Below are 14177 nucleotides of genomic sequence, written 5' to 3' on the forward strand. Positions count from 1 at the left end.
CGGCAGAGGCCACTTGCGTGGGCTGGGTCCAGCCTTCTCTGGGGGGGATGGGGGGGTGCTGGCATCGGGCCGGGATGGAGAGGCCGGCTCGGGCCACCCCAGCCCGGAGGCATCCCTGGAATGCGGCAGCTCAGCACCCGCCCCCTCGGGAATTCCCTGCGGGAGCAACTGAAAAGGAACTGGCCCCAACCCCCGAAGGCTGGGCCTCAGTTTCTATAGCGGCCGGATAGGAGACGTCGGCCCCCGCCGAGTTGCAGACGTGAGGTCGGGCACACGTAGGGGCCGGTGGGGCCGACGCGGCCACATCCTTAACGACGCGCCTGAGTCACCCTCCAGACCCCACCCGCGCTAGCATCCGCCAGTCCAGCCCGTCAGCCCCGTCTCTCCAGTTCGCTACTCGTCTTCCACCACCACCCGAGCCGCGCGCTCCGGGCGGGGGCGGGGGCGGGGGGCGGGCCGCCCAGGGGGCGGGGCTGCCTCTTAAAGGGCCCCCGGCCACTGCCCTTAGGCCACCTTCTTGGGGCGGAGAGTACTTAAGCGGCTGCGGCGAAACCCGGAGAAGGCGGCGGCGCCCGGTCCCGAGACTCCCGGCTGCTTCCATAGGAGTCCTAGGACACTCCCAGCTCGGATTGAGCGTGTATCTTCGCTCCCCAGCCGATACAGAGGCACCTCCGCCATCGGCTCCGGTCAGCCTCGCCTCCTTCTCCTGGGACCAGCGCCGGAGCCAGGCCAGGCCTCTGACTGGCCCCCGGAGCCCTGCGTGGACTCGCCCACGGTGACAGCGGTCTGCCCGAGAAGCTGGTCCCTTCAGAGTCGGCCTTGTGCTCGCCACCGTCACCTGCTGGTTGGATTGCGGAAACCCACTGTCTGAAGACCACAGAAAGGAATCGCCGACCACCCAGAATCGGATGCGTCTGGACCTAAATCTCCCGTCCCTCTCTGACTTCCCTCTGCTCCTTTCATCCGTTCTCTCAAACTTTCCGGCGTTTCTGTGCCCGGAAACCCTCCCCCACCACCCAGGTAGCTGGGGTGAGCCCCCAATCTTGCTGCCTTGTACTCCAACCTGTGCCTCCGACCCAGAGACAGCCTGAACCTTACGACCCAGTTCTGCACACGTCCAGGAAGTTCTGCCTTTTCTTCTCTTTCGGTGTCTTCGATACTCCTCAAAATTTCTCCTCCTCCTGTGCCCTCCTCGCCCCCCTCCTTTGGGGGCCCCGTGACCCTGAATGTCGGGGGCACGCTATATTCCACTACTTTGGAGACCCTGACTCGATTCCCAGACTCCATGCTGGGGGCCATGTTTAGGGCCGGTACCCCCATGACCCCCAACCTCAATCCCCAGGGAGGCGGCCACTACTTTATCGACCGAGATGGCAAGGCCTTCCGGCACATCCTCAATTTCCTACGGCTGGGCCGCCTGGACCTGCCCCGTGGATACGGGGAGACAGCGCTTCTCAGGGCAGAGGCTGACTTTTACCAGATCCGGCCCCTCCTGGATGCCCTGCGGGAACTGGAGGCCTCTCGGGGGACCCCGGCACCCACAGCCGCCCTGCTCCACGCAGACGTAGATAGCAGCCCCCGCCTGGTGCACTTCTCTGCTCGTCGGGGCCCACACCACTATGAGCTGAGCTCTGTCCAGGTGGACACCTTCCGGGCCAACCTCTTCTGCACTGACCCTGAGTGTCTGGGTGCCATGCGTGCCCGATTTGGTGTGGCCAATGAGGACAGGGCGGAGAGAGGCCCACACTTTCATCTGGAATGGGCCCCCTGCCCTGCAGAGCTCCCCGAAGTGGAGTACAGGAGACTGGGGCTGCAGCCGCTGTGGACTGGGGAGCCAGGAGAGCGACGGGAGGTGGTGGGCACTCCGGGCTTCCTGGAGGAGGTGCTGCGGGTGGCCCTGGAGCATGGCTTCCGTCTCGACTCCGTCTTCCCTGACCCCGAAGACCTGCTCAACTCCCGATCTCTGCGCTTTGTCCGGCACTAGGAACTGAGAACTAGGAATGCTGCCCTCAGTTTGACTGTGTGGGCGAGGGGGGGGCGGGTAGAAAGAATGGGTCAGTAAAGAGGGTGAAGTCTTTCCTGAGCCTCTTCCTAGCTCTGCTCCTGGAGCTGTGAGAGTCAGGGGCCCCGTTGCACCTGACTGGAGCCCAGATGTGGGCAGGAATCCCCAAACCGGAGAGAGCCCAAGGGCTCAGGAGACCAGAGGGTCTGGACTGGTGCTAATCCTGGGAGGGGTGGGGAAGCTTCCCTGGCTGGTCCTCGCCAGAGCCTGGGGACCTTCGGTGTTTCCTTGCTTGGAGCTTAGTATCCAGGGTCTGGAAAAGTGGGGATGCTTCTCTGCCCAGGCTAGGCTTAGCAGAACCGTGGAGGGACAGTGAGGCCTGGGGGAAATGAGAGACTTTGGATTGCTCTAATGTGGTCTTCTGGACGGTGACTTCTCCTGGAGCTGGTGGCCTGGCCTGGCCTGACCAATGAGAGGTCAGAACACTCTGAAACACGGGAAGGGAGATTCTTTGCTGTGTTCCAAGCCACCACTGAGGGAGACAGAAGGGCTACACCCCACCCTAGCTTGGCACAAGGGAGCTAGGAGAACCCCCATTAACTATGGGGCTGGAGCAGCCCTCTGGAGATCCAAGTGTTTTAAAGGATCCCATATTGATGGTGGGGCTGGCCTTGGGGAGGAGCGGGGCATCTCCTTGGGTCCTGGCCTTCCTTCCTTCATGTGTACGTGCCTGTTAGCCAGTGAGTCTGACTGATGCATGGGTCCCTGGCATCCTGGCTCCCATCCATGTCGCTGGAGGTGGTGTCTGTGTGCTGGCCTTTCTGTGGTCTCTGCGTGTCCAGGCCTGTTTGGGGTTGCCCAGAAACTGTTTTGGCACCAGGTATGTCTGCGGTGTGGGTGTGAGTAGACTGAGAATTAGTTTAATCCCAAGGTGTGTGTGTGTACATGTGCTTCACATCACCACGCAGGCAGGAGGGGCCTGCCGGGCTTTGAGTCACTAGGATCTTCTGGTGAGAAGTAAGAGAAGTCACTGGGCTTAGCTGGGCCTCTGAGGCCTGTATAGAACTCTCAGTTACTAAGGCAACAATGAGCCTGTTACTAGGAGATAGCTGGGGAAGGCCCAAGGCTGCCCCGGGCAGAGAGGAGATGAACAGAAGAGTTTGAGAGAGTGGGGGAGGATATAGAAAGGGATGGGATACTCACAAACAACTTTTTCACTGGGGGAGTCACTTATTTATCACTGGTCATGATTGACAAGAAGAAAAATAAAGTTGCTTTTGGAACCACAAACTCGTAAAGGCTGCTGAGGGCTAGGTTGGGAGTACAGCAGAAGCCCTGCTTTCTCTGTCCGTCTCCCACTAGAGGTTTCTTCTTCTGGTCCCAGTTCCTTGGGCCCCAGGTTTACCCCAATCAGGGATGGAGCAGTGGCACTGTTCTGGAATGCTCTAGAGACTCCAACTGTTCTGGAACACTCTAGAACCTCCAGGCAAAGGACTGGAACCGGGATCACAGAGCATTCCAAGGCCTTCCCAGCCTAGGTGGGGCCAGCCCCCGCTCCAGCACCCCCAGCGGGCCTCATGTGGATGCTGGCACTAGGTGGGATCTTCCTGGCAGCCGCCCAGGCCTGTGTCTTCTGCCGCTTCCCAGACCATGACTTGTCGGGCCGCCTGGCTCAGCTTTGCAGCCAGATGGAGGCCCAGTGGAAGGACTGTGAGGTCTCCTGGAACTTCTCGGCCTTTGCCTTAGGTAAGATCAGACATCCAGGGATGGGCTCAGCAACAGTCACCCCTGTGCCCTAAGGGGGCTGCATGTGGCCTCCCAGCTGTGCCTCTCAGCCATCTTCTCAGTCCACTGCCCTCTCTGGACACACTGGCCTCTCCCTCTGGGAGAGCTTCTTCAGACCCTGGGAAAGTCAGGAATCTCGCCCGGTCCTTACCCATCTCCACAGATGATGCATCCTTGAAAAAAGTCACAGAGAAGACTCACAGAGTCCTGAGGGTCATAGGTGAGGTCGAGGGGGAGGTACAACCTAGGGGCTTGGATGGCACCAAGGAGGGGGTTGGGAGGAGGGGGCTGGGGAGGCAGGGAAGGGTGGAGGGCAGGTGGAGACAGGAGTGCGTGATGGGGAGGTGCTGGGTGAAGGTGGGGAGGTGCTGGGTGAAGGTGTGGAGGTGAACCGGCCCTGCTGAGACCCCGGGCACTATAGCTGCTCTCTGCCTCCCCAGAGATCAAAGGGTCTCTTCTCTCCTCACTCCTTTCATATTGGAAATGGCTTCAAAAGACCAAGCTCCCAGAATACAACAGGGAAGGTACTGATGCGGGGAGGGATCAAGGGGTGCCTAGGTCCTCAGGCAAAGGAGTGTGTGGCTGAGCTCATCCACCCCCATCCTCCTTGTCTTTCATTTCAGCTCTCTGCGCTCCCGCCTGCCGTGAGTAGGAAAGGGAAGGGGTAGCAAGGGCCAGGGGCCTCGTGGGACCTGAGGAGAGCCTGCAGTTTGGGGAGGAAGTGTGGGACTCTCGCAGGGTTCAGCGAAGCTTCCCGCCCCAGAGCTGGTCCTGCTCTCTCCTGCAGGGGGCAGCACCATCCTGTACAACTGCTCCACCTGCCAGGGCTTCGAGGTGTACTGCTGGCCCCGAAAGCGCTGCTTCCCAGGTCCTTACTCCCTACCCCTGCCTCACCCCACCCAGATCTCCGAGCTGTTAGGCTACCCCAGCATCGATGGGTGCGGTTCCCGGGATCATTCACTGCCTCCTGGGTTCCCTGCAGGAAGTCACGATCTTTGGGAAGCCAGGATTCTGCTGCTCTTTGTCTCCGGAGCTGTCCTGCTCCTGGGTATTCTGAGCCTCGCGGTGGAGTGAGTTGGGGGATAAGGGCCAGAAACAGCCTCACCACCTCCGACCCATCAGTACCTTCCCCCACCCCCTATCCTTCCTCTTTCCCTCCCAGCCCCCTTCCCTTCCCTTCCCTGGGCTCCCATCCTCTGTCTTCCCTCAGGTACAGCCACCTACAAGCAAAAAGTGACTTGTGAAGACGAGGACCGATCTTAGCCTCCAGTTCTAAGGAGCATGTGCCCACAACTTCCACTTCTCTCGTGGGGCGGGGTGGGGGGGGCAGCCAGACCCTTAGTTCCAGCCCCATCGGTTCAGTCTTCCAGACCCTGATACCCAGACATCCCCACAATCCCAGCGTCAGATGGCTTCCAGGGACCCAGGCATCCAGCTGTGGGTCCTCCCCTCCAGTCCTCAACCAATCAGACAGGGGCAGTTACCGTGCCAGGAAAATATCCACAGAAGGAAAGAATCCCCTCCATACACACTTCCACTCCCACACCCCCTTCTGCCTGTTCCCGGAAAGCTCCTCTTGGCCCTCCTGTGACTGATTGGGAATCCGGGAATGAGTGTTCTGGAAAAATCCCTCCCCCTAGAGTGAGACCACATCAGTCAGCCTGCTGGCATGCTACCCTTCCATTTAACACTGGAAGGCTCCCACAGGGGCCCTCCTGCCAGGCCCAACTAAACCTGCTGTCAAATGGCCTCTGCCCCTGCCTGGCCTCTGTCTGCAACTGGGGAGGGCAGAGGGAGTGCGGGAGTCTCTTCTTGTAGCACAGTGGTTCTCAATGGGGAGGGGGGGGGAGGGGAGGATTTTGCACGCGATGAGATGTTTGGCAATATCTGGAGACATTTTTGATTGTTTTGATTGGGGGTGTTGAGGATGTGCTACTGGCATCTAGTAGGTAGAGACCAGGGATGCCGCTAAATATCAAAAAATGCACGGGAAAGTCCTCCACAACAAAGAGTGATCCTGTCTGAACCGTCAGCAGTGTGTGGTTGAGAAACCCTGGTATTTGGTCCTTTGGCTATCAGGAGTTTGGGTTTGGGGGATGGGAGATGGGACATGAAAAGAGAGGCCTGTCACCAACCATAAGTCTCAGCCCAAGGGCCTAGGCCGGCCTTCACCTAGCCCCGTGGTTTACAAACTGGGTCCCTAGAGGCTCCCAGTTCTCATCCAGCTGGACATTGGAGTCATCTGGGCAACTTTAAAAACTACCTGTTGCTGGGCCTCATCTCCAGAGATCCTGAGGTTAGTGGCCTCATATGGGGCTTCAGTTAATCTAACTTACAGCCAGGGTTAGAACCACTGTTTGGGGGATCCATAAATGTCCTGGGAATGGAGAGAGGAATGCTTACCCCTCCCAGGAGAACACCTTCTATTTTGTTTTACACATTCTAGTCCAGTCCTTTCATTTTAGACCAAAAAATGAGACCCCGAGATCACACAGCCAGGTCGTACAACTTGCCCTAGATCATACAATGATTCATACATTCATTCATTTGACAAATACTAAGTGATTGCCAGCCAGGTGCCAAGCAGCGTTGCTGCCCGTACTGGGGTGAGAAACCCTCTCCTGACTGCCCAGGACCACAGCTCTCCTCTGGTGTGCGGTAGCTGCCTCACACCCTCTTAGGCTGTGCCCTCTTTCCAGGCTCAACATTTTGGAGCTGTCCTTGTTTTCACACCCAACGTGCAGTGGGTCAACCGTTCTGTCCATTCCTGAAGGATCTCTATCCTATCTGTCTCCTCCTCCTGCTCTATGGCCCCCAGCCCAGTCTAGAACCCTCTCGCTGTGGACCTCAGTCTCCCAGATGTGCATCTGACTCTGCCCACGCCCCTCAAATCCACTGCACCCTCGGTGGCCACGCTGGTCTTCTTAAAACTCCACATCGCTCAAACATCCTGTCCAGTATCAAATGATGCTTAAAAACTTGGGCTCTGGAGTTGGGCTGCCCGATTTCAAATCCTGGCTCTGGTTCTTACTGGACCTTGGGAAAGTCATTTAATTTCTCTGTTCCTGTTTCCTCATATTTTAAATGCAGATCATATATTTCCTTGATTCCATGGCTTTTTTTTTTTTCTGTTTACATTTAAACATCTCTGAAGAACCCATCTTAAATTGAAGACATGTCATGGCATAATGGTATATATTACAATTGATGATATCCTAAATTCAACTCAGTGGTACTGACCTTACAGAATTACTGCAAGGTCCAAATCAGTTCATATAAAATGCTTGGGACTGTGCCCAACGTGTAATGGGCCCTCATTAAGTATCAGCCATTATAATCTCTTACTTAAAACGTTCCCTAGCTCTTCCTTGCCTACAGAGTATAGAGTTGGCCCTTGACCCTGACATTCAAGGCTCTCCATCAGCAGCTCCCACCATCTTATATAGTCATCAGGCCAGAACTGTCCAGACACAGAACTGGAATCTCCTTTGAACGCCCCACAGGCATCTCAGACTCCACACGTGTCCACCTCCTTCAGACACGCCTTCCTCCTGGCCACACCCCCTCCTGGGATCTCTCAGGCTTAATGGCAGTGCCCACAGTGTCATGGGCATCCTCCTCCTCTCATGCCATGTGCCCATTTCTTACCTGTAGGTGATCTACCTTGGTCATGCTTCTTGGAATCTGACCCCAGGTGTCCCTGGAGCTTTATCTCAGCTCTGCCCACCCCACAGCCATACTGAGTCACTTCTAGGTGCCCCAACACTGTTTCCTCATGTCTGCTTGCCTTTGTCCAGTCTTGTTCCTCTACCTGGAATGACTTTCTCCTTTGGCTCAGATATCACCTCTTCTGAGAGGCCTTCTCTGAGCTCCTGAGTCAGAGTGGCGTGAGTCTGCTCTAGGCATCTCTCATGTGGCACCTGTTACATCAGGTGGTGGTGTTTCTTTATACATCTTCCCTCTACACCACGCATTCCTCTCTAAAGCCACTGCTTAAGGTTTTGTGTCTTTGTTTCCTCAGAGCCTGGCACATGGTAGATGCCAGGAAGTGTCCCTGATGACTCCAGCACCTTCTCTGAACCCTTGTGATATGCCTTCCCCATGTAAGCCCTTCATGAGCACTTAGCACAGGAGGCGGGTGGAGTCTGTGCTTTTTTTGTGCGCATAAGGCCAACCTACCGCAGTGTGGCCTGCCAGGGCAGCGATGGTTTTTCTGAGCCCCTCACCAAACGGGAGGCTTCTGTGGGTGTGGCAGTTTTAAACAATGGCCCCACATTCTTTGACATGCCTCCCACCTAGAGGTAGGTTCTATGTATCCTTCCCTTGAACCTGGGCTCCATGACTAGCAGGCCAATTGAATGTGGCAGAAGTTACAGTGTGCTACTTTCTGAGCCCAGGCCTTAAGAATCTAGCACCTTCTGCCCTCTGCCTTTTGGGACACTCACTCTGGAACTCAGTCACTCATGCTATGTGGATGCCCAGCCTACATCGAGTCCACATGGAGGACTTCCCTGGTGGTCCAGTGGTTAAGACTCCATGCTTCCACTACAGGAGGCACGGGTTCAGTCCCTGGTCCGGAAACTAAGGTCCCGCATGCCGCGTGGTGCAGCCAAGAAAAGAGTCCTCATGGAGGGATTCAGCCAAAAGCCAGCACCTACTGCCAGACATGTGAGTGATAACACAGCTGTCAAGTCACCCCCAGACTTTGTCTTTCCACCCAAGGCTCCAGACATAGTAGAGCAGAGATAAACCATTCCCACAGTGTCCTGTTGGAGTACCAGACACTAAAAGTCCAGAGCATAATAAAATAGTTGTTTTAATGCCACTAGGCATTGTTGCTCAACAATAGATAACTGGAACAGTGGGGCAGGAAAAAAAAAGGGCCTAGGAGCTGGCACTAAAGGCCCTGGGTTGGGACTTCCCTGGAGGTCCAGTGGTTAAGACTCTGCGCTTCCACTGCAGGGGACTTGGGTTCAGTCCCTGGCTGGGGAACTAAGATCCCGCATGCCGTGAGGCACGGCCAAAAATAATAATAATAAAATAAAATAAATAAAGGCCCTGGGTTGACGACGTGGCCGGCCCTGCCACTTCCTAGCTATGTATGTACATGAGAAACATCACTTCACCAGCCTGAGCCTCAGTCTTCCTACCTGTAAAATGGAGTTAATGATGGCTAACAGGTATGGAGACTACATGTCAGACATCATTCTAAGCACTTGAGGCATTGTATTAGTTACCTATAGCTGTGTAACAAATTATTCTAAAGCTCAATTGTCTAAAACAATAAAGCCTTATCATCTCACAGTTTCTGTGGATCAGAAATTCAGGAGCAGCTAAAATGGGTGTTTCTGGCTCAGGGTTTCTGATGAGGGTGCAGTCAAGATGTTGGTCAGGGCTGCAGAAATCTAAGGGCTGGTGGATCAGCTCAAGATGGCTCACTCACATGCCTGGCAAGTTGGTGCTGGCTGATGGCAGGAGCCTCTCCATAGGGCTGCTTGACTGGCCTCAGGACATGGCGGCTGGCCTCCCCCCGAGTGAGTGACCCAAGAGCGGAAGGCAGAACCCACACTGTCTTTCACGACCTAGCTCAGAAGTCACACGCCATTCTTTTCACAATATCCCATTGATTACACGGATCAGCCTTATTCACTGTGGGAAGGCACAGCAGTGTGATACCGGGAGGGCAGTTCATTGGGAGCCATTTTGGAGACTGGTTACCACACACATAGACACAGTTAATTCTCCAATAACCCCGCAAGGTAGATACTCCTAATAAGCTCATCTTGAAGATGAGGAAACAGAGGCATAAAAACGTGAAGTAACTTGCTCAGATTTCTAGGATGGTAAGTGGTAAAGCTGGGATTCAAACTCAGGTAGTCAGGCTCCAGAGGTGAGATCTCAGCTACTGCTCTGTAAAGGCCCTCAGCTCCATTATTAGCCTGAAGGAATATGGTAGATACAAGAGTGCTTCCACTTTAGGGGACTTCCCTGGTGGTCCAGTGGTTAAGACTCTGCACTTCCAAGGCAAGGGGCCTGGGTTCGATCCCTGGTCGGGGACTAAGAGCCCACCTGCCACACGGTACAGCCAAAAAATGAGGAAAAAAATTAAAAAAAGAGTCCTTCCACTTCGGAAAGTAAACCACCAGATATATACAAGGTGGTGGGCTGGTGACTCCATTAATGAGTGAGGCAAATGCAAATTGGGAAAGGATGGGACCTCAGGGTCCTGGGAGATGGAGATGGGGTGATGGAACAGAGGGTTTTACCCAAGGGTCTGGGGGGAGATAACCATGTGGCGCCAGGGAGTGCCACATGGGGAGGGGGGCAGGGATGGGTTCACCAGGAGAATGTTTATAGATAAAGTTTAGAAACTGTCATCCCCATCACTCCCAGCAAAGGAGCTCATCATGTCAAAAATCTTTGTTTCACTCTACCCAGATGACTCTGTCTCATCCTTTTGTTCAGCAAAGGTTACTGAGCACTTATAAGTCAGGCACTTAGACTGGGCACGGGGGACCTAGCATTGCCCAGGCAAGATGAAGTCACTTTCTACCTGGAGCTTGGAATCTAGCAGGGAAGACAGACAAGTTACTGGCAAATTTTACCAGAGCAATGAGTGCAATGACGGGAAAGCACAGGGATCTTGGGGTGCAGGGGAAGAGACCTGGCCAGTTAGGAGTAGTCTTCCCGAACTTAGCAAGGCCAGGTTGGGAGAAGGGTGGGACGACTTCCAAGCAGAGGGAAAAGCCATGCAAAGGTTCAGAAGAGAGACAGCCAGAATGCTGCGGTGCTTTCCCCGGCCGAGAGGTTGATGTGGGTCAGGTGGAAGGGGGAGAGCCTAGTGATCTCAGGGCTCAGAGGAGAAAAGGATAAGGTAAAGAGGCACCAATGTAGCTCCTGATAGGAGCCGAGAGGTTTCTGCACAAGGATGGGCCCTACTTCTCACCCAAACCCGAGGTGGGAGAGGGGAGGTTGGCCACCTGGGTGCCCTCTCTACTCATCCTCCTGGTTCTCTGCCCTGCAGAGGAAGACTTGGCCCTGGTGGTGTGAATGTGTTCATCCTTCTCAGACGCAGAGCCTGCAGGCAGGGCAGAGGTTGGGGAAAGGCAGACGGAGGGGGTGGTGCTCGATCTGGGCCTCCAAGTTCAAGTGTTAGCAGGATGCCCCATCTCAGCCTGGAGGAGGTGCTCCCAGTGGGGGTTAGGATGGTCAGGCTGTGCTCCCCCGCACCCCATCACCCTTTATGGGCAAAGGTGGAGATGAGAGAAGCTTAACTACAAAAGTAAGAAACGAATAGGGAGAAGGGGAGAGATAAAGAAGCCTCTGATTCCCTAGGTTTTTTCCAAGCCGAAGACAAAGGTGGGGCAGAGCCTCTGCCTGTGGTTTCCTGCTGGAGCACAGAGGACCTAGGCTAGGAGTCCAATCAATAGCATCCCACAGCCAAGGTCCAGGCAGGGGCAGCCTCTCTCCCCTGAAGCAATGGTCAGGGCCTCTTCCTTGAGCTCCCTGCTGCTTCTCTCTCACCTTTCCCTAGCCTCTTACTACCGCAGGCTGGTTCTGTCACTAACCTGTTAAACCCTTCAGTGGTTACCAGATCCCTCAGGTAAGGCCCAAGCTCCTGAGTGTGTTCTGCAAGGCCCTGCAGAATGAATCCAACCAGGGCAAGGATCATGTCAGCTTGTTCCCCTGGGTCCCCAGAACTGTGAAAGCTTGCTGGAAGGATGAACTGATGCCTATTTTGGCTTCTGCCAGCCTCTCCGGCTGCATTTGCCTTCATATCCCCCCATGTGCTCTACACTCATGTATTCATTCAACTCCCAGAGGACCTCTAGTGCACCCAGATCTGTGAGGACACTGGACATTCAGAGGAAAATCAGGTTTCACATGCTCTTCCCTGAAGATGCTCATGGAGCATTGCATTGTGTTTCCCACCAAGAACTTGGACAACACCAAGATGAATCTCAAAAATGTGTTGAGTGAAAGAAGCCAAATGCAAATAATAAACAGTGTGTGATTCCATTGACAGAAAGGTCCAGAGCTCGCAAAAGTGATCTATGGGTTTTAGAAATCAGAATAGCAATTCCTGGGGAATTCCCTGGCATTCCAGTGGTTAGGACTCAGCGCTTTCACTGCCAAGGCCGCGGGTTCAATCCCTGGTCAGGGGAACTAAGATCCCGCAAGCCTGCACTGCGTGGCCAAATTAAAAAAAAAAAAAAAAAAAAAAAGAAGAAGAATAGAAATTGCCTCTGGGGAATGGCATTGATTGAAAATGGGCATAAGGCTACTTCCTGGGATCACAGAAATGTTCTGGGGACTTCCCTGGTGGTCCAGTGGTTAAGACTCCCCATTCCCAATGCAGGGAGCTTGGGTTCAATCCCTGGTCAGGGAACTAAATCCCACATGCCACAACTAAGAGTCTGCACGCTGCAACTAAAAGAGCTCGCATGCTGCAACTAAATAAAAGATCCTGCATGTCGCAACGAAGATCCTGCGTGCTGCAACTAAGACTCGGTGCAGCCAAATAAATAAATAAATAAATATTTACCAAAAAAAAGAGAAAAAGAAAGAAAGAAATGTTTTGGGTCTTTATCTGCATTAATGGATATGTATATTTGTTGAAATGCATTGAACCGTACAGTTAAAGCTGTGCATGTTATTGAATATGTTATACCTCAGTAAAGTACTGTCAGTATAGAAAGCTTAGTAATGTTCATATAACTATAACTAACAAAAACCCCTCAGTGTATGGATTATACAGCACATCAGACATAATCAAAGAGAGAACTGGTGAACTGGAAGAGAGTTGAAGAGATGACCTGGATTGCATTACAGAGACACAAAGAATGGAAAATATGGAAGAGGGGTTAAAAGATTTGAAGGACAAAAAAAAAAAAAAAAGATTTGGAGGACAGTGAAAAGGCCTGGCATACTTCTTTGTTTTTTTTTTTAAATTAATTTATTTATTTTTGGCTGCGTTGGGTCTTCGTTTCTGTGCGAGGGCTTTCTCTAGTTGTGGCGAGCAGGGGCCACTCTTCATCGTGGTGCGCGGGCCTCTCACTATCGTGGCCTCTCTTGTTGCGGAGCACAGGCTCCAGACGCGCAGGCTCAGTAGTTGTGGCTCATGGGCCCAGTTGCTCCGCGGCATGTGGGATCTTCCCAGACCAGGGCTCGAACCCGTGTCCCCCTGCATTGGCAGGCAGATTCTCAACCACTGCACCACCAGGGAAGCCCAGGCCTAGCATACTTCTAATCAGAGTTTTCAAAGGAGAGAACACAAGGAAAGGAGGAAAAAGAATATCTGGAGAGACACTGGCTGATAATTTTCCAAAACTGGTGAAAGATATGAATTCATAAACAAAGGAAATACAATAGAATAAATAGAAAGGGATCCATACTTAGACTCTTTGTAATATAACTATGAAACACCAATGATATCTTAAAAGCAGGGAAAAAAGACAGATCACCTACAAAGGAATAACAATTAGATTGAGCAGACTTCTTCATAACCAATATGCATTGCACCTATTATATGCCTACACTGTCCCAGGTACCTTAGGAGGAACAAGACAGATCCAGCCCCTACTGTGTGAAGCTAGCCCGCAGTATATCAGAGATGACAGATGTGGAGGGAACAATCACATCTGTCATCTGGCCTGGTTGGAGGGCAAGAGAATTGGCAAGAAAACCACAGAAGTAGAACTGTGAACTACGATTTTTTTCCCATTAAGGCTGGATTTTCCCATGTGTTTACCAAGATGAGGTGGGCTTTTCCCCCCAAGGGACTATGGGGACAGCAGCTGCTATGCTTACACACCCTTCCTTGAGACAGAAGGAGACAGGCCAGATGTCCTAAGGCCGGTGGCTTCCTCCCTGGGACCCCTGAGGGAAAAGGAGAGAGCATCCTCCTTCTCAGAGGCTTCTTTGAGCCAGACTGTGTCCCTGCCCCACAGGCCAAGTAGCACCATACAGGGCCCTGGGGTCAGCAGAGGTGACATGGGGTGAGGGGCTTATGCCAGCGTGAGGCCAGGAAGTGCCAGTGATGGGAATGCATACCCTGAGGCATGGAGTGCTGCCCTTGATCACCAAGACCAGGTACCAAGCTGGGATGGGGCTGAGGAGCCACTCAGAAGCTGTCTCCACCCCCCAGCCCCCGACACAAGAATCCCCACAGATTTCACCCTGGGCAGCTCCCCAAATGGTCCTTTTCAGGGGCAGCACATTAGACTGGGAAAAGGACATTCAGAGCTGGGAAAAGGCCAATGGCTTCAGTCTTAGACTCTGTCCGGACTGGGAGCTGACTTCGTGCACCACCATCAACACCTCCGCCGTGGCGCCCTCCCAAGCCCGCTGCACCAGGCCGGCTTCCTCCATCAGAGCGCCAGGAAGCCCT

At 53.7% G+C, this 14177-nt stretch overlaps 2 protein-coding genes across 3 annotated transcripts; both read left to right on the top strand.

The window, feature by feature from the left end:
* The first annotated feature begins 451 nt into the window (after positions 1-451).
* Positions 452-3292, top strand: KCTD11 (potassium channel tetramerization domain containing 11). Its single transcript, XM_068531538.1, has one exon. It carries the CDS (start codon positions 1286-1288, stop codon positions 1982-1984), a length of 699 nt encoding a protein of 232 aa, XP_068387639.1. The 5' UTR covers positions 452-1285; the 3' UTR covers positions 1985-3292.
* A 240-nt stretch (positions 3293-3532) lies between these two features.
* TMEM95 (transmembrane protein 95) lies at positions 3533-5024 on the top strand. 2 transcript variants are annotated; one of them, XM_068531528.1, is made up of 7 exons: positions 3580-3748; positions 3951-4007; positions 4228-4311; positions 4411-4431; positions 4575-4655; positions 4778-4857; positions 4998-5024. In XM_068531528.1, the coding sequence occupies exons 1-7, from the start codon at positions 3580-3582 to the stop codon at positions 5022-5024; spliced, it is 519 nt and encodes a 172-aa protein (XP_068387629.1). The 2 variants fall into 2 exon arrangements, with proteins under 2 accessions (XP_068387630.1, XP_068387629.1); XM_068531529.1 differs by lacking the exon at positions 4998-5024 and having other exon boundaries at positions 3533-3748; positions 4770-4861.
* Positions 5025-14177: the final 9153 nt, after the last annotated feature.

This window comes from Eschrichtius robustus, chromosome 20 (assembly GCF_028021215.1).
Source record: "Eschrichtius robustus isolate mEscRob2 chromosome 20, mEscRob2.pri, whole genome shotgun sequence".
Lineage (NCBI taxonomy): Eukaryota > Metazoa > Chordata > Mammalia > Artiodactyla > Eschrichtiidae > Eschrichtius > Eschrichtius robustus.